This window comes from Pelobates fuscus, chromosome 3 (genome assembly GCF_036172605.1).
Source record: "Pelobates fuscus isolate aPelFus1 chromosome 3, aPelFus1.pri, whole genome shotgun sequence".
Taxonomy (NCBI): Eukaryota; Metazoa; Chordata; class Amphibia; order Anura; family Pelobatidae; genus Pelobates; species Pelobates fuscus.
In genome coordinates this window covers 5,490,209-5,511,654 of record NC_086319.1, presented here as the reverse complement: position 1 = coordinate 5,511,654, position 21,446 = coordinate 5,490,209, and the positions used below count along the sequence as shown (strand labels likewise).

The following is a 21,446-nucleotide window of genomic DNA, read 5'->3' as shown; positions in this document are numbered from 1 at the left end:
CAAAGAGAATAAACGGTCACTCGTTCCCCGGTGTCCAGCTGTCTGTGTGCTCGGACGCAGAGAATGAATGGCCACTCATACCCTAGTGTCCAGCTGTCCATGTGTTTGGCTGGACAAAGAGAATGAACGGTCACTCGTTCCCCGGTGTCCAGCTGTCTGTGTGCTCGGACACAGAGAATGAACAGTCACTCATTTCCCAGTGTCCAGCTGTCTGTGTGCTCGGACGCAGAGAATGAATGGTCACTCATACCCTAGTGCCCAGCTGTCCATGTGTTTGGACTGGACAAAGAGAATAAACGGTCACTCGTTCCCCGGTGTCCAGTTGTCCATGTGTAATGTAGCGTAGTGTAATGTCAGGAACCATAGTGTAGCATAGTGTACTGTATTGCAGTGTACCCTAGTGTAGTGTAGCACAGTGTAATGTCGGGAACCATAGTGCAGTGTAGCGTGGTGTAGTGTAATGTCGGGAACCATAGTGTAGCGTAGTGTCTGGAACTATTGTGTAGTGTAGTGTGATGTCGGGAACAAAAGTGTATTGTAGCATAGTGTAATGTCGGGAATCATAGTGTAGTGTAGTGTAATGTCGGGAACCATAGTGTAGTGTTGCGTGGTGAAGTGTAATGTCTGGAACCATGGTGGAGTGTAGCGTAGTTTAATGTCGGGAATTATAGTGTAGTGCAGCGTAGTGTAATGTCGGGAACCATAGCGTAGTGTAGCATAGTGTAATGTCGGGAACCATAGCGTAGTGTAGCATAGTGTAATGTCGGGAACCATAGTGTAGTGTAGTATAGTGTTATGTCGGGAACCATAGCATAGTGTAGCATAGTGTAATGTCGGGAACCATAGTGTAGTGTAGCGTAGTATAGTGTAATGTCGAGAACCATAGTGTAGTGTAGCATAGTGTAATGTCGGGAACCATAGTGTAGTGTAGCATTGTGTAATGTCGGGAACCATAGTGTAGTGTAGCATTGTGTAATGTCGGGAACCATAGTGTAGTGTAGTATAGCATAGTGTAATGTTGGGAACCATAGCATAGTGTAGCATTGTGTAATGTCGGGAACCATAGTGTAGTGTAGCGTAGTATAGTGTAATGTCGGAAACCATAGTGTAGTGTAGCATAGTGTAATGTCGGAACCATAGTGTAGTGTAGCGTAGTATAGTGTAATGTCGGGAACCATAGTGTAGTGTAGCATTGTGTAATGTCGGGAACCATAGTGTAGTGTAGCGTAGTGTAATGTCGGGAACCATAGTGTAGTGTAGCATTGTGTAATGTCGGGAACCATAGTGTAGTGTAGCGTAGTATAGTGTAATGTCGGGAACCATAGTGTAGTATAGCATTGTGTACTGCAATGCCGGTTACAGATCGCTTGCATTAATGGACACTCACCTCCGATGGTATTAATGGGTGCAGAACGATGGGATCTGGTCGATACGGGCGACTCACAGAGTCTTTCCTGGACGGGGTCAGATCTTTTGTGCAATCTGTATCATCGTCATTCTGTACAATGTCACTGCTGTCACTGTGATTGGTTTCATGTGTGCTGTCATAGTCTGATGTGGGAGGTGCAGGTTCATCTGGAAGACAAATCTAGCATGAATCTGGGGTATTCTGTCTGAAATACAGCGTATAACAAGCTACTAAAAACCAGCAACAGCCCATTCTAGGCACTGGTGACGTTATATAGTCTCAACATATTTCAGGCCTTGTCAATAACATTAACTCTATTCTCAATGAACCATCTGTGAGCTGGTGTACATGCATGAATGCCTGGGAGTCTGCCTGTGAAAACCTTTTAGTGTATGTAAATGATTGGGAATGTCTGTGAGTGTGTCTGTGAATGCCTGTGATTGTGTCTGTGAATGCCTGTAATTTTTGCGTCTGGGAATGTGTCTGTTAATGCCTGTGATTGTGTCTGTGAATATGTATGTGAATGCCTGTGATTGTGTCTGTGAATGCCTGTAATTTGTGTGTCCGTGAGTGTGTCTGTGAATGCCTGTGATTGTGTCTGAGTGTGTCTGTGAATGCCTTTGATTGTGTCTGGGTGTGTGACTGTGAATGCCTGTGATTGTGTCTGTAAATGCCTGTAATTTTTGTGTCTGTGAGTGTGTCTGTGAATGCTTGGGAATGTGTCTGTGAGTGTGTCTATGAATGCCTGTGATTGTGTCTGTAAATGCCTGTAATTTGTGTGTCTGTGAGTGTGTCTGTGAATGCCTGTGATTGTGTCTGAGTGTGTCTGTGAATGCCTTTGATTGTGTCTGGGTGTGTGACTGTGAATGCCTGTGATTGTGTCTGTAAATGCCTGTAATTTTTGTGTCTGTGAGTGTGTCTGTGAATGCTTGGGAATGTGTCTGTGAGTGTGTCTATGAATGCCTGTGATTGTGTCTGTAAATGCCTGTAATTTGTGTGTCTGTGAGTGTGTCTGTGAATGCCTGTGATTGTGTCTGAGTGTGTCTGTGAATGCCTTTGATTGTGTCTGGGTGTGTGACTGTGAATGCCTGTGATTGTGTCTGTAAATGCCTGTAATTTTTGCATCTGTGAGTGTGTCTGTTAATGCCTGTGATTGTGTCTGTGAGTATGTATGTGAATGCCTGTGATTGTGTCTGTAAATGCCTGTAATTTTTGTGTCTGTGAGTGTGTCTGTGAATGCCTGTGATTGTGTCTGAGTGTGTCTGTGAATGCCTTTGATTGTGTCTGGGTGTGTGACTGTGAATGCCTGTGATTGTGTCTGTAAATGCCTGTAATTTTTGCGTCTGGGAATGTGTCTGTTAATGCCTGTGATTGTGTCTGTGAATATGTATGTGAATGCCTGTGATTGTGTCTGTGAATGCCTGTAATTTGTGTGTCCGTGAGTGTGTCTGTGAATGCCTGTGATTGTGTCTGAGTGTGTCTGTGAATGCCTTTGATTGTGTCTGGGTGTGTGACTGTGAATGCCTGTGATTGTGTCTGTAAATGCCTGTAATTTTTGTGTCTGTGAGTGTGTCTGTGAATGCTTGGGAATGTGTCTATGAGTGTGTCTATGAATGCCTGTGATTGTGTCTGTAAATGCCTGTAATTTGTGTGTCTGTGAGTGTGTCTGTGAATGCCTGTGATTGTGTCTGAGTGTGTCTGTGAATGCCTTTGATTGTGTCTGGGTGTGTGACTGTGAATGCCTGTGATTGTGTCTGTGAATGCCTGTAATTTTTGCATCTGTGAGTGTGTCTGTTAATGCCTGTGATTGTGTCTGTGAGTATGTATGTGAATGCCTGTGATTGTGTCTGTAAATGCCTGTAATTTTTGTGTCTGTGAGTGTGTCTGTGAATGCCTGTGATTGTGTCTGAGTGTGTCTGTGAATGCCTTTGATTGTGTCTGGGTGTGTGACTGTGAATGCCTGTGATTGTGTCTGTAAATGCCTGTAATTTTTGTGTCTGTGAGTGAGTCTGTGAATGCTTGGGAATGTGTCTGTGAGTGTGTCTATGGATGCCTGTGAGTATGTATGTGTCCATTTCTATTGTTATTATTTTGCATTACTAAATCCCACTGGGATAAGGTGTAAATACAGAATACATGGCGGTAACATGCGAACACTGGACTCAGAGAATGAAGGTCACTTAAATGCCCGGTGTCCAGCCGTCCGTGTGCTCGGGCCGCACGCAGAGAATGAACAGTCACTCATTCCCCGGTGTCCAGCCGTCCGTGTGCTCAGGCTGTAATCAGAGAATGAATGGTCACTCGTTCCCCGAAGTCCAGCAGTCTGTGTGCTTGGTCGCAGAGAATGAACGGTCACTCATTCCCTGGTGTCCAGCAGTCTGTGTGCTCGGACGCAGAAAATGAATGGTCACTCATTCCCTGGTGTCCAGCTGTCCGTGTGCCTGGACACAGAGAATGAACGGTCATTCATTCATCAGTGTCCAGCTGTCCATGTGCTCGGATGCAGTGAATGAATAGTCACTCACTCCCCGGTATCCAGCTGACCGTGTGCTCAGGCCGGACGCAGAGAATGAAAGGTCACTCATTCTCCGGTGTCCAGCTGTACGTGTGCTCAGGCCGGACACCGAGAATGAACGGTTACTCGTTCCCCGGTGTCTAGCTATTTGTGTGCTCGGGCTGGACGCAGAGAATGAATGGTCACTCATTCCCCGGTGTCCTGCTGTCCCTGTGTTTAGGCCAGATGCAGAGAATGAACGGTCACTCATTCATCAGTTTCAAGCTGTCTGTGTGCTTGAGGTGGACGCAGAGAATGAACGGTTACTCATTCTCCGGTGTCCAGCTGTCTGTGTTCATGAGCTGGACACAGAGAATGAAAGGTCACTCATTTCCCGGTGTCCAGTTGTCTGTGTGCTCGGGCTGGACACAGAGAATTACGGTCACTCAATCCCCTGTGTCCAGCTGTCTGTGTGCTCGGGCTGGACACAGATAATTAACGGTCACTCATTCCCCGGTGTCCAGCTGTCTGTGTGCTCGGGCTGGACACAGATAATTAACGGTCACTCATTCCCCGGTGTCCAGCTGTCTGTGTGCTCAGGCTGGACACAGATAATTAACGGTCACTCATTCCCCGGTGTCCAGCTGTCTGTGTGCTCGGGCTGGACACAGATAATTAACGGTCACTCATTCCCCGGTGTCCAGCTGACTGTGTGCTCAGGCTGGATGCAGAGAAGACAAAGTATCACTGTAAATACCTGCTCTGGTCTGCGGAACTGACTCTTCTTCATTTGTGTCTGTCACACTTTCATCTGGATTTTCCTGGTTGAATGGTTTTCCACAGCTGTAACGGAAACAGGATCAAATATATCAGAAAGGAAAAGGAACATAAAAAATATTTTGTTTGTTTTGTAAATAATGACAAATGCAATTAAAGTAAACAACTCGGGGTTTATGGAGACAGTCAATAAACACTCACAAGGATCAAAACAGACTGTCTTCAAACATTGTCTTAAACAGTGAGATGAGTTCAGATCAAGACATCTACCATAACTTCACAACACTCCCCCAAAGCAGAGACTTCAAGAAATAACCTCATATTCTTTTATAATAAATGGGATTAAACTGTCCGGAACCCTTATTTTATACAATTTTCCTCTGGCTCTGCCCTGTTAGCCTCCACTGGATGGCTATTCCAGGTATCTACTTCCCTTTCTATATCACTGTTACTGCTCCCACTAGAAGGCTATTCCAGGTATCTACTACCCTTTCTATATCACTGTTACTGCTCCCACTGGAAGGCTATTCCAGGTATCTACTGCCCTTTCTATATCACTGTTACCGCTCCCACTGGAAGGCTATTCCAGGTATCTACTACCCTTTCTATATCACTGTTACTGCTCTCACTGGAAGGCTATTCCAGGTATCTACTACCCTTTCTATATCGCTGTTACTGCTCCCACTGGAAGGCTATTCCAGGTATCTACTACCCTTTCTATATCACTGTTACTGCTCCCACTGGAAGGCTATTCCAGGTATCTACTACCCTTTCTATATCACTGTTACTGCTCCCACTGGAAAGCTATTCCAGGTATCTACTGCCCTTTCTATATCACTGTTACTGCTCCCACTGGATGGCTATTCCAGGTATCTACTACCCTTTCTATATCACTGTTACTGCTCCCACTGGAAAGCTATTCCAGGTATCTACTGCCCTTTCTATATCACTGTTACTGCTCCCACTGGATGGCTATTCCAGGTATCTACTACCCTTTCTATATCACTGTTACTGCTCCCACTGGAAAGCTATTCCAGGTATCTACTACCCTTTCTATATCACTGTTACTGCCCCCACTGGAAAGCTATTCCAGGTATCTAGCATTTCCTCACATTAGGAGGGGTACAATTGTGGGGTAAGAGGTTACCTGCTACAGATGAAGGGTGGTGCCAAGCATGGCTCTGGGATTTCAGGGGCGCTCCTTGTGCTTGTTAATGTTTTATGGGGGTTCAGCCCTAACCTGCTAACATCGGCAGAGTCTGAGAAGGGGACCGGCAGAGTCTTGGTGGTGGGGCTTGGGGCTGGCGTTCCATGAATAGGCGAGTGGCATGGAGAGCCGAGGGGGGAAATATTTGGGGGGATTCCTTTAGGACAGAAAAAAAATAGTTTAAAAACATGCACAAAATAATCGTTACATACAACATGAGTTCAACTAAAACAAAAGAGATTCACCACAATAAATCTACCGCCATTCAATGTGTTTAACCCATTAATCATCGTATTGGCTATAAATCTACCGCCATTCACCGCGTTTAACCCGTTCATCATCTTATTGGCTATAAATCTACCGCCATTCACCGCGTTTAACCCATTAATCATCGTATTGGCTATAAATCTACCGCCATTCACCGCGTTTAACCCGTTCATCATCTTATTGGCTATAAATCTACCGCCATTCAATGTGTTTAACCCGTTAATCATCGTATTGGCTATAAATCTACCGCCATTCACCGCGTTTAACCCGTTCATCATCTTATTGGCTATAAATCTACCGCCATTCACTGCGTTTAACCCGTTCATCATCTTATTGGCTATAAATCTACCGCCATTCACTGCGTTTAACCCATTAATCATCTTATTGGCTATAAATCTACCGCCATTCACCGCGTTTAACCCGTTAATCATCTTATTGGCTATAAATCTACCGCCATTCACCGCGTTTAACCCGTTAATCATCTTATTGGCTATAAATCTACCGCCATTACCCGTGTTTAACCCATTAATCATCTTATTGGCTATAAATCTACCGCCATTCACCGCGTTTAACCCGTTAATCATCTTATTGGCTATAAATCTACCGCCATTCACCACGTTTAACCTGTTAATCATCGTATTGACTATAAATGTACCGCCATTCACCGCGTTTAACCCGTTAATCATCTTATTGGCTATAAATCTACCGCCATTCACCGCGTTTAACCCGTTCATTATCTTATTGGCTATAAATCTACCGCCTTTCCCCGCGTTTAACCCGTTAATCATCTTATTGGCTATAAATCTACCGCCATTCCCCGCGTTTAACCCGTTAATCATCTTATTGGCTATAAATCTACTGCCATTCACTGCGTTTAACCCGTTAATCATCTTATTGGCTATAAATCTACCGCCATTCACTGCGTTTAACACATTAATCATCTTATTGGCTATAAATCTACCGCCATTCACCGCGTTTAACCCGTTCATCATCTTATTGGCTATAAATCTACCGCCATTCACTGCGTTTAACCCGTTAATCATCTTATTGGCTATAAATCTACCGCCATTCACTGCGTTTAACCCGTTCATCATCTTATTGGCTATAAATCTACCGCCATTCACTGCGTTTAACCCATTAATCATCTTATTGGCTATAAATCTACCGCCATTCACCGCGTTTAACCCGTTAATCATCTTATTGGCTATAAATCTACCGCCATTACCCGTGTTTAACCCATTAATCGTCTTATTGGCTATAAATCTACCGCCATTCACCACGTTTAACCTGTTAATCATCGTATTGACTATAAATGTACCGCCATTCACCGCGTTTAACCCGTTAATCATCTTATTGGCTATAAATCTACCGCCATTCACCGCGTTTAACCCGTTCATTATCTTATTGGCTATAAATCTACCGCCTTTCCCCGCGTTTAACCCGTTAATCATCTTATTGGCTATAAATCTACCGCCATTCCCCGCGTTTAACCCGTTAATCATCTTATTGGCTATAAATCTACCGCCATTCACTGCGTTTAACCCGTTAATCATCTTATTGGCTATAAATCTACCGCCATTCACAGCGTTTAACCCGTTAATCATCTTATTGGCTATAAATCTACCGCCATTCACTGCGTTTAACCCGTTAATCATCTTATTGGCTATAAATCTACCGCCATTCACAGCGTTTAACCCGTTAATCATCTTATTGGCTATAAATCTACCGCCATTACCCGTGTTTAACCCGTTAATCATCTTATTGGCTATAAATCTACCGCCATTCCCCGCGTTTAACCCGTTAATCGTCTTATTGGCTATAAATCTACCGCCATTCACCGCGTTTAACCCGTTAATCATCTTATTGGCTATAAATCTACCGCCATTCACCGTGTTTAACCCGTTAATCATCTTATTGGCTATAAATCTACCGCCATTCACCGCGTTTAACCCGTTAATCATCTTATTGGCTATAAATCTACCGCCATTCCCCGCGTTTAACCCGTTAATCATCTTATTGGCTATAAATCTACCGCCATTCCCCGCGTTTAACCTGTCAAAGAGCGTATTTCTAGGTTAAATTTCATTTTGCAGACCCCACAAACACATTTGTTAAACCCAGGAGATGGTAAAGAGAAGATTAAATAATTTGGGATGTGACGAGTTTACTTACCTGAAGCTGTCCACCGAGGCACTTGCCATGGATTTCCCGGTAGTCAGATTCAGTCCCTGGCTTCTGCCAGGTGACAAGGTCAGCACTGAACTCTTGCGCAAGTGTACAACACTGAGGTCTAAGGAGGATGGTGCGAGACCGCGGGATCCCCCATACACAGTGTCTTTTTGAGTGGAATTGGAGAAACGGGACGATGGTATCTCCACCTTTTGTCAAATTTCATCAAGCGTAGGAAATCTACTACAACAAAGTAGTCCTACACTTAGTATATGGCTAGTCCTACACTTAGTATATGGCTAGTCCTACACTTAGTATATGGCTAGTCCTACACTTAGTATATGGCTAGTCCTACACTTAGTATATGGCTAGTCCTACACTTAGTATATGGCTAGTCCTACACTTAGTATATGGCCAGTCCTACACTTAGTATATGGCTAGTCCTACACTCAGTATATGGCTAGTCCTACACTTAGTATATGGCTAGTCCTACACTTAGTATATGGCTAGTCCTACACTTAGTATATGGCCAGTCCTACACTTAGTATATGGCTAGTCCTACACTTAGTATATGGCTAGTCCTACACTTAGTATATGGCTAGTCCTACACTTAGTATATGGCTAGTCCTACACTTAGTATATGGCTAGTCCTACACTTAGTATATGGCTAGTCCTACACTTAGTATATGGCTAGTCCTACACTTAGTATATGGCTAGTCCTACACTCAGTATATGGCTAGTCCTACACTTAGTATATGGCTAGTCCTACACTTAGTATATGGCTAGTCCTACACTTAGTATATGGCTAGTCCTACACTTAGTATATGGCTAGTCCTACACTTAGTATATGGCCAGTCCTACACTTAGTATATGGCTAGTCCTACACTTAGTATATGGCTAGTCCTACACTTAGTATATGGCCAGTCCTACACTTAGTATATGGCTAGTCCTACACTTAGTATATGGCCAGTCCTACACTTAGTATATGGCTAGTCCTACACTTAGTATATGGCTAGTCCTACACTTAGTATATGGCTAGTCCTACACTTAGTATATGGCCAGTCCTACACTTAGTATATGGCTAGTCCTACACTTAGTATATGGCTAGTCCTACACTTAGTATATGGCTAGTCCTACACTTAGTATATGGCTAGTCCTACACTTAGTATATGGCTAGTCCTACACTTAGTATATGGCTAGTCCTACACTTAGTATATGGCTAGTCCTACACTTAGTATATGGCCAGTCCTACACTTAGTATATGGCCAGTCCTACACTTAGTATATGGCTAGTCCTACACTTAGTATATGGCTAGTCCTACACTTAGTATATGGCTAGTCCTACACTTAGTATATGGCTAGTCCTACACTTAGTATATGGCTAGTCCTACACTTAGTATATGGCCAGTCCTACACTTAGTATATGGCTAGTCCTACACTTAGTATATGGCCAGTCCTACACTTACTATATGGCTAGTCCTACACTTAGTATATGGCTAGTCCTACACTTAGTATATGGCCAGTCCTACACTTAGTATATGGCTAGTCCTACACTTAGTATATGGCTAGTCCTACACTTAGTATATGGCTAGTCCTACACTTAGTATATGGCTAGTCCTACACTTAGTATATGGCTAGTCCTACACTTAGTATATGGCCAGTCCTACACTTAGTATATGGCTAGTCCTACACTTAGTATATGGCTAGTCCTACACTTAGTATATGGCTAGTCCTACACTTAGTATATGGCCAGTCCTACACTTAGTATATGGCTAGTCCTACACTTAGTATATGGCCAGTCCTACACTTAGTATATGGCTAGTCCTACACTTAGTATATGGCTAGTCCTACACTTAGTATATGGCTAGTCCTACACTTAGTATATGGCTAGTCCTACACTTAGTATATGGCCAGTCCTACACTTAGTATATGGCTAGTCCTACACTTAGTATATGGCTAGTCCTACACTTAGTATATGGCTAGTCCTACACTTAGTATATGGCTAGTCCTACACTTAGTATATGGCTAGTCCTACACTCAGTATATGGCTAGTCCTACACTTAGTATATGGCTAGTCCTACACTTAGTATATGGCTAGTCCTACACTTAGTATATGGCTAGTCCTACACTCAGTATATGGCTAGTCCTACACTTAGTATATGGCTAGTCCTACACTTAGTATATGGCTAGTCCTACACTTAGTATATGGCTAGTCCTACACTTAGTATATGGCTAGTCCTACACTTAGTTTATGTCTTCAAAGAGTTGGAATTTCAGTTAAATCTTTTCTGTGCTTTGCAGAGTGCTACCCACTAACTCTGAAAGGGTTAAATATATTCATATTATATTAATAGCATACTGAGAAAAAGAAAAAACACAAAAAGTCAGGAACTCAGCACCATTAAAACCTTGTTCCCTTTGCATTTTTAAATTCTTTCGCAATGCGAGGAACAAAGCCAACGCATGACTCCAAGAGACCAAAATAGACTTAGAATAAAAATATCAGAAATAAATGATCCCACAAACCGTGTCTCTAATTTCCTGCCCCCTAAGGTGCCCCACAATCTAGATTAGTGTCTGCTAATTTAGTGCTGTATACAGTGAAACGTTGGTTGGCTGAAGGAAATCGTGAAAGCAGGGCCCTTGGATTCAGAGATGGGAAGACCAATCAGCAAGTCCCTAGTGCTAACCAATGGGACTGTGTGTTTACTACACCAAAACAACGTTAGCTTAATGAAGCAGTTTGGGTGTATAAATCATGTCCCTGCAGTCTTACTGCTCAATTATCTGCCATTTAGGAGTTAAAGGGACACTATAGTCACCAGAACAACTGCAGCTTATTGTACAGTATACAGCTAATTGTATTTGCGATGTGAGTAGAATCATTCCCTTCAAATATTTTTGCTGTAAACACTGTCTTTTCAGAAAATGCATTACAGCCTAGAGATACCTCCACTGGCCACTCCTCAGATAGCTGCTAGAGGTGCTTCCTGGGGCAGTGCTGCACAGTGTGACTGACATTTAGTGTCTCCTCCCTCTGCATGCAGACACTGAACTTTCCTCATAGAGATGCATTGATTCAATGTATCTGTGGAGATGCTGATTGGCCAGGGCTGTTTTGGCTTGTGCTGGCTCTGCCCCTGACCTGCCTTCTTGACAGTATCAGCCAATCCTATGTGAAAGCATTGTGATTGGCTTAGTTCACCACTTCTGATTATGTCAACCAAGCAGGCAGATCAGGGGCAGAGCCAGCAGATGCAGATTTGATCAAAAGTAAAATGTTACTATATTTAGACAGGCAATGAGGGGGAGGAAGGGTGGGGGGCTAGATGGTGGTTTGGACACTGTAGGGTCAGGAATACATGTTTGTATTCCTGACTCTATAGTGTTCCTTTAAATCACTTTTGTTTCTGTTTATGAAGCCCTAGCCACACACCACAGGCTGTGACTGACACAACCTGCATGAAAACAAAATGGTTTACTTTCAATCAAATGTAACTTACTTTTAAAGTTTTTTTTTATCTCCTGCTCTGTAACTTTAATCACATACAGGAGGACCTTTCAGCCTCCCAGGGTCTAGCTATTTGTAAACAGAGCAGGTAATAAATTCTAAATTAAACAGTATTTCCAAAAAAGGAAATGTAAACATTAGCTGACTCTCAATAGGAAGTGTTTAGGAAGGCTGTGTAAGTCACATGCAGGAAAGGTGTGGCTATGACTGCATAAACAAAGTGATTTAACTCGTGAATTGAGCAATTAGACTGCAGGGGCATGATCTATACACCAAAACTACCTCATTAAGCTAAAGTTGATTTGGTGACTATAGTGTCCCTTTAACATCTTTCCAAGGTCCATCAAAGCTTTATCGCAAGGCTGGAGAGGGCTGTGCAATCTGTTGTATTAAACATAAACCAGTGATATAATTATTTGCACAAACTCTTTTAGACAGTTTAATGATAATGGGAAAACGTTTTAATATGAATTTATGGCAAAATTACCAAACAGCATCACTCTATGTCCCATTAATAATACACAATAGCACTCTATTCTGCACACCGCATTCATACATACCTCACTCACTGTACTTTAATTCTGACAGCACTCGCTCTTGTTACATGTAGGAGTACATTTCAAGTTCACTTTGACTGCCCACATTAGTGAATAGCCCTGTATGACAGGTCATTCTGTGTGATGTAGAGCACGTCCTTACCCTGCCTCCTTTTAGAATTCAGATGATTTGCGTTTGGTACAACAAAGGTTGTAGAGAAAGTCCGACTTTTGCTCATATTCCCCAAGAGAGAAGTGTTCCACGAGTCCGGGTTACTGCTGTGAAATTAGGAGAGAAAAAGGTTTTCATAGAGCAGAATCCAGAACTCAATACATGAGTAACACCTTGCTATACAGAACGCTGGACCTTTTATTAAATAGCAATCTCAAAATTATTAGGACACTATCATTTATGTCCCTCCTACACCGTCAATGCAATTATTTAACGCTATGCTCCCTCTAGCACCGTCAGTGATACTATTTTACACTATGCCCCCACTTTCACCTTCAGAGATACTATTTTACACTATGCTCCCTCTTCCACCTTCAGTGATACTATTTTACACTATGCTCCCTCTTCCACCGTCAGTGATACTATTTTACACTATGCTCCCTCTTCCACCATTAGTGATACTATTTAACACTATGCTCCCTCTTCCACCATTAGTGATACTATTTCACACTATGCTCCCTCTTCCACCATTAGTGACACTATTTTACACTATGCTCCCTCTTCCACCGTCAGTGATACTATTTTACACTATGCTTCCTCTTCCACCATTAGTGATACTATTTTACACTATGCTCCCTCCTCCACCTTCAGAGATACTATTTTACACTATGCTCCCTCTTCCACCATTAGTGATACTATTTTACACTATGCTCCCTCTTCCACCGTCAGTGATACTATTTTACACTATGCTCCCTCTTCCACCTTCAGTGATACTATTTTACACTATGCTCCCTCTTCCACCGTCAGTGATACTATTTTACACTATGCTTCCTCTTCCACCGTCAGTGATACTATTTTACACTATGCTCCCTCTTCCACCGTCAGTGATACTATTTTACACTATGCTTCCTCTTCCACCGTCAGTGATACTATTTTACACTATGCTCCCTCTTCCACCGTCAGTGATACTATTTTACACTATGCTCCCTCTTCCACCGTTAGTGATACTATTTTACACTATGCCCCCTCTTCCACCTTGAGTGATACTATTTTACACTATGCTCCCTCTTCCACCATTAGTGATACTATTTTACACTATGCTTCCTCTTCCACCGTCAGTGATACTATTTTACACTATGCTCCCTCTTCCACCGTCAGTGATACTATTTTACACTATGCTCCCTCTTCCACCGTCAGAGATACTATTTTACACTATGCTCCCTCTTCCACCTTCAGTGATACTATTTTACACTATGCTCCCTCTTCCACCATTAGTGATACTATTTTACACTATGCTCCCTCCTCCACCTTCAGAGATACTATTTTACAATATGCTCCCTCTTCCACCGTCAGTGATACTATTTTACACTATGCTTCCTCTTCCACCGTCAGTGATACTATTTTACACTATGCTCCCTCTTTCACCTTCAGTGATACTATTTTACACTATGCTCCCTCTTCCACCTTCAGAGATACTATTTTAAACTATGCTCCCTCTTTCACCATTAGTGATACTATTTTACACTATGCTCCCTCTTCCACCTTCAGTGATACTATTTTACACTATGCTCCCTCTTCCACCGTCAGTGATACTATTTTACACTATGCTCCCTCTTTCACCATTAGTGATACTATTTTACACTATGCTCCCTCCTCCACCTTCAGAGATACTATTTTACACTATGCTCCCTCTTCCACCATTAGTGATACTATTTTACACTATGCTCCCTCTTTCACCTTCAGTGATACTATTTTACACTATGCTCCCTCTTCCACCGTCAGTGATACTATTTTACACTATGCTCCCTCTTTCACCATTAGTGATACTATTTTACACTATGCTCCCTCTTCCACCTTCAGTGATACTATTTTACACTATGCTCCCTCTTCCACCATTAGTGATACTATTTTACACTATGCTCCCTCCTCCACCTTCAGAGATACTATTTTACACTATGCTTCCTCTTCCACCGTCAGTGATACTATTTTACACTATGCTCCCTCTTTCACCATTAGTGATACTATGTCACACTATGCTCCCTCTTCCACCATTAGTGACACTATTTTACACTATGCTCCCTCTTCCACCTTCAGTGATACTATTTTACACTATGCTCCCTCTTCCACCATTAGTGATACTATTTTACACTATGCTCCCTCCTCCACCTTCAGAGATACTATTTTACACTATGCTCCCTCTTCCACCATTAGTGATACTATTTTACACTATGCTCCCTCTTCCACCGTCAGTGATACTATTTTACACTATGCTCCCTCTTCCACCTTCAGTGATACTATTTTACACTATGCTCCCTCTTCCACCGTCAGTGATACTATTTTACACTATGCTTCCTCTTCCACCGTCAGTGATACTATTTTACACTATGCTCCCTCTTCCACCGTCAGTGATACTATTTTACACTATGCTCCCTCTTCCACCGTCAGTGATACTATTTTACACTATGCTTCCTCTTCCACCGTCAGTGATACTATTTTACACTATGCTCCCTCTTCCACCGTCAGTGATACTATTTTACACTATGCTCCCTCTTCCACCGTTAGTGATACTATTTTACACTATGGCCCCTCTTCCACCTTGAGTGATACTATTTTACACTATGCTCCCTCTTCCACCATTAGTGATACTATTTTACACTATGCTTCCTCTTCCACCGTCAGTGATACTATTTTACACTATGCTCCCTCTTCCACCGTCAGTGATATTATTTTACACTATGCTCCCTCTTCCACCGTCAGAGATACTATTTTACAATATGCTCCCTCTTCCACCGTCAGTGATACTATTTTACACTATGCTTCCTCTTCCACCGTCAGTGATACTATTTTACACTATGCTCCCTCCTCCACCTTCAGAGATACTATTTTACACTATGCTCCCTCTTTCACCTTCAGTGATACTATTTTACACTATGCTCCCTCTTTCACCATTAGTGATACTATTTTACACTATGCTCCCTCTTCCACCTTCAGAGATACTATTTTACACTATGCTCCCTCTTCCACCGTCAGTGATACTATTTTACACTATGCTCCCTCTTTCACCATTAGTGATACTATTTTACACTATGCTCCCTCCTCCACCTTCAGAGATACTATTTTACACTATGCTCCCTCTTCCACCGTCAGTGATACTATTTTACACTATGCTCCCTCTTTCACCATTAGTGATACTATTTTACACTATGCTCCCTCTTCCACCATTAGTGATACTATTTCACACTATGCTCCCTCTTCCACCATTAGTGATACTATTTCACACTATGCTCCCTCTTCCACCATTAGTGACACTATTTTACACTATGCTCCCTCTTCCACCGTTAGTGATACTATTTTACACTATGCCCCCTCTTCCACCTTGAGTGATACTATTTTACACTATGCTCCCTCTTCCACCATTAGTGATACTATTTTACACTATGCTTCCTCTTCCACCGTCAGTGATACTATTTTACACTATGCTCCCTCTTCCACCGTCAGTGATACTATTTTACACTATGCTCCCTCTTCCACCGTCAGAGATACTATTTTACAAAATGCTCCCTCTTCCACCATCAGTGATACTATTTTACACTATGCTTCCTCTTCCACCGTCAGTGATACTATTTTACACTATGCTCCCTCCTCCACCTTCAGAGATACTATTTTACACTATGCTCCCTCTTTCACCTTCAGTGATACTATTTTACACTATGCTCCCTCTTCAACCTTCAGAGATACTATTTTAAACTATGCTCCCTCTTCCACCGTCAGTGATACTATTTTACACTATGCTCCCTCTTTCACCATTAGTGATACTATTTTACACTATGCTCCCTCCTCCACCTTCAGAGATACTATTTTACACTATGCTTCCTCTTCCACCGTCAGTGATACTATTTTACACTATGCTCCCTCTTTCACCATTAGTGATACTATTTCACACTATGCTCCCTCTTCCACCATTAGTGACACTATTTTACACTATGCTCCCTCTTCCACCTTCAGTGATACTATTTTACACTATGCTCCCTCTTCCACCATTAGTGATACTATTTTACACTATGCTCCCTCCTCCACCTTCAGAGATACTATTTTACACTATGCTCCCTCTTCCACCATTAGTGATACTATTTTACACTATGCTCCCTCTTCCACCGTCAGTGATACTATTTTACACTATGCTCCCTCTTCCACCTTCAGTGATACTATTTTACACTATGCTCCCTCTTCCACCGTCAGTGATACTATTTTACACTATGCTTCCTCTTCCACCGTCAGTGATACTATTTTACACTATGCTCCCTCTTCCACCGTCAGTGATACTATTTTACACTATGCTCCCTCTTCCACCGTCAGTGATACTATTTTACACTATGCTTCCTCTTCCACCGTCAGTGATACTATTTTACACTATGCTCCCTCTTGCACCGTCAGTGATACTATTTTACACTATGCTCCCTCTTCCACCGTTAGTGATACTATTTTACACTATGCCCCCTCTTCCACCTTGAGTGATACTATTTTACACTATGCTCCCTCTTCCACCATTAGTGATACTATTTTACACTATGCTTCCTCTTCCACCGTCAGTGATACTATTTTACACTATGCTCCCTCTTCCACCGTCAGTGATACTATTTTACACTATGCTCCCTCTTCCACCGTCAGAGATACTATTTTACAATATGCTCCCTCTTCCACCGTCAGTGATACTATTTTACACTATGCTTCCTCTTCCACCGTCAGTGATACTATTTTACACTATGCTCCCTCCTCCACCTTCAGAGATACTATTTTACACTATGCTCCCTCTTTCACCTTCAGTGATACTATTTTACACTATGCTCCCTCTTTCACCATTAGTGATACTATTTTACACTATGCTCCCTCTTCCACCTTCAGAGATACTATTTTACACTATGCTCCCTCTTCCACCGTCAGTGATACTATTTTACACTATGCTTCCTCTTTCACCATTAGTGATACTATTTTACACTATGCTCCCTCCTCCACCTTCAGACATACTATTTTACACTATGCTCCCTCTTCCACCGTCAGTGATACTATTTTACACTATGCTCCCTCTTCCACCATTAGTGACACTATTTTACACTATGCTCCCTCTTCCACCTTCAGTGATACTATTTTACACTATGCTCCCTCTTCCACCATTAGTGATACTATTTTACACTATGCTCCCTCCTCCACCTTCAGAGATACTATTTTACACTATGCTTCCTCTTCCACCGTCAGTGATACTATTTTACACTATGCTCCCTCTTTCACCATTAGTGATACTATTTCACACTATGCTCCCTCTTCCACCATTAGTGACACTATTTTACACTATGCTCCCTCTTCCACCTTCAGTGATACTATTTTACACTATGCTCCCTCTTCCACCATTAGTGATACTATTTTACACTATGCCCCCTCTTCCACCATCAGTGATACTATTTTACACTATGCTCCCTCTTCCACCATTAGTGATACTATTTTACAATATGCTCCCTCTTCCACCGTCAGTGATACTATTTTACACTATGCTCCATTCCATCGTCAGTGATTCTATTTTACACTATGCTCCCTCTTCCACCTTCAGTGATACCATTTTACACTATGCTCCCTCTTCCACCATTAGTGATACTATTTTACACTATGCCCCCTCTTCCACCATCAGTGATACTATTTTACAATATGCCCCATCTTCCACCGTCAGTGATACTATTTTAAACTATGCTTCCTCTTCCACCTTCAGTGATACTATTTTACACTATGCTCCATTCCATCGTCAGTGATACTATTTTACACTATGCTTCCTCTTCCACCTTCAATGATACTATTTTACACTATGCTTCCTCTTCCACCGTCAGTGATACTATTTTACACTATGCTCCCTCTTCCACCGTCAGTGATACTATTTTACACTATGCTCCATTCCATCGTCAGTGATACTATTTTACACTATGCCCCCTCTTCCACCTTCAGTGATACTATTTTACACTATGCTTCCTCTTCCACCTTCAGTGATACCATTTTACACTATGCTCCATTCCATCGTCAGTGATACTATTTTACACTATGCTCCCTCTTCCACCATTAGTGATACTATTTTACAATATGCTCCCTCTTCCACCGTCAGTGATACTATTTTACACTATGCTCCATTCCATCGTCAGTGATACTATTTTACACTATGCTCCCTCTTCCACCGTCAGTGATACTATTTTACACTATGCTCCCTCCTCCACCTTCAGAGATACTATTTTACACTATGCTCCCTCTTCCACCTTCAGTGATACTATTTTACACTATGCTCCCTCTTCCACCATTAGTGATACTATTTTACACTATGCTCCCTCCTCCACCTTCAGAGATACTATTTTACACTATGCTCCCTCTTCCACCGTCAGTGATACTATTTTACACTATGCTCCCTCTTTCACCATTAGTGATACTATTTCACACTATGCTCCCTCTTCCACCATTAGTGACACTATTTTACACTATGCTCCCTCTTCCACCATTAGTGATACTATTTTACACTATGCTCCCTCCTCCACCTTCAGAGATACTATTTTACACTATGCTTCCTCTTCCACCGTCAGTGATACTATTTTACACTATGCTCCCTCTTTCACCATTAGTGATACTATTTCACACTATGCTCCCTCTTCCACCATTAGTGACACTATTTTACACTATGCTCCCTCTTCCACCTTCAGTGATACTATTTTACACTATGCTCCCTCTTCCACCATTAGTGATACTATTTTACACTATGCTCCCTCCTCCACCTTCAGAGATACTATTTTACACTATGCTCCCTCTTCCACCATTAGTGATACTATTTTACACTATGCTCCCTCCTCCACCTTCAGAGATACTATTTTACACTATGCTTCCTCTTCCACCGTCAGTGATACTATTTTACACTATGCTCCCTCTTTCACCATTAGTGATACTATTTCACACTATGCTCCCTCTTCCACCATTAGTGACACTATTTTACACTATGCTCCCTCTTCCACCTTCAGTGATACTATTTTACACTATGCTCCCTCTTCCACCATTAGTGATACTATTTTACACTATGCCCCCTCTTCCACCATCAGTGATACTATTTTACACTATGCTCCCTCTTCCACCATTAGTGATACTATTTTACAATATGCTCCCTCTTCCACCGTCAGTGATACTATTTTACACTATGCTCCATTCCATCGTCAGTGATTCTATTTTACACTATGCTCCCTCTTCCACCTTCAGTGATACCATTTTACACTATGCTCCCTCTTCCACCATTAGTGATACTATTTTACACTATGCCCCCTCTTCCACCATCAGTGATACTATTTTACAATATGCCCCATCTTCCACCGTCAGTGATACTATTTTACACTATGCTTCCTCTTCCACCTTCAGTGATACTATTTTACACTATGCTCCATTCCATCGTCAGTGATACTATTTTACACTATGCTTCCTCTTCCACCTTCAATGATACTATTTTACACTATGCTTCCTCTTCCACCGTCAGTGATACTATTTTACACTATGCTCCCTCTTCCACCGTCAGTGATACTATTTTACACTATGCTCCATTCCATCGTCAGTGATACTATTTTACACTATGCCCCCTCTTCCACCTTCAGTGATACTATTTTACACTATGCTTCCTCTTCCACCTTCAGTGATACTATTTTACACTATGCTCCATTCCATCGTCAGTGATACTATTTTACACTATGCTCCCTCTTCCACCATTAGTGATACTATTTTACAATATGCTCCCTCTTCCACCGTCAGTGATACTATTTTACACTATGCTCCATTCCATAGTCAGTGATACTATTTTACACTATGCTCCCTCTTCCACCGTCAGTGATACTATTTTACACTATGCTCCCTCCTCCACCTTCAGAGATACTATTTTACACTATGCTCCCTCTTCCACCTTCAGTGATACTATTTTACACTATGCTCCCTCTTCCACCATTAGTGATACTATTTTACACTATGCTCCCTCCTCCACCTTCAGAGATACTATTTTACACTATGCTCCCTCTTCCACCGTCAGTGATACTATTTTACACTATGCTCCCTCTTTCACCATTAGTGATACTATTTCACACTATGCTCCCTCTTCCACCATTAGTGACACTATTTTACACTATGCTCCCTCTTCCACCATTAGTGATACTATTTTACACTATGCTCCCTCCTCCACCTTCAGAGATACTATTTTACACTATGCTTCCTCTTCCACCGTCAGTGATACTATTTTACACTATGCTCCCTCTTTCACCATTAGTGATACTATTTCACACTATGCTCCCTCTTCCACCATTAGTGACACTATTTTACACTATGCTCCCTCTTCCACCTTCAGTGATACTATTTTACACTATGCTCCCTCTTCCACCATTAGTGATACTATTTCACACTATGCCCCCTCTTCCACCATCAGTGATACTATTTTACAATATGCTCCCTCTTCCACCGTCAGTGTTACTATTTTACACTATGCCCCCTCTTCCACCGTCAGTGATACTATTTTACACTATGCTTCCTCTTCCACCTTCAGTGATACTATTTTACACTATGCTCCATTCCATCGTCAGTGATACTATTTTACACTATGCTCCCTCTTCCACCATTAGTGATACTATTTTACAATATGCAACCTCTTCCACTGTCAGTGATACTATTTTACACTATGCCCCCTCTTCCACCGTCAGTGATACTATTTTACACTATGCTTCCTCTTCCACCTTCAGTGATACCATTTAACACTATGCTCCCTCTTCCACCGTCAGTGATACTATTTTACACTATGCTCCATTCCATCGTCAGTGATACTATTTTACACTATGCTCCCTCTTCCACCGTCAGTGATACTTTTT

General features: G+C 42.1%; 1 protein-coding gene across 3 annotated transcripts in view; it reads right to left on the bottom strand.

The window, feature by feature from the left end:
• Window positions 1–21,446, bottom strand: part of PDE3A (phosphodiesterase 3A) — a 443,952-nt gene that overhangs the window by 100,464 nt on the left and 322,042 nt on the right. For all 3 annotated transcript variants that reach the window (XM_063446637.1, XM_063446639.1, XM_063446638.1), the window contains 4 exons: window positions 12,532–12,647; window positions 5,827–6,043; window positions 4,660–4,745; window positions 1,388–1,575 (listed from right to left, as the gene is read on the bottom strand). In XM_063446637.1, coding sequence (XP_063302707.1) covers window positions 1,388–1,575; window positions 4,660–4,745; window positions 5,827–6,043; window positions 12,532–12,647 — 607 coding nt within the window. The remainder of the gene's footprint in view (window positions 1–1,387; window positions 1,576–4,659; window positions 4,746–5,826; window positions 6,044–12,531; window positions 12,648–21,446) is intronic.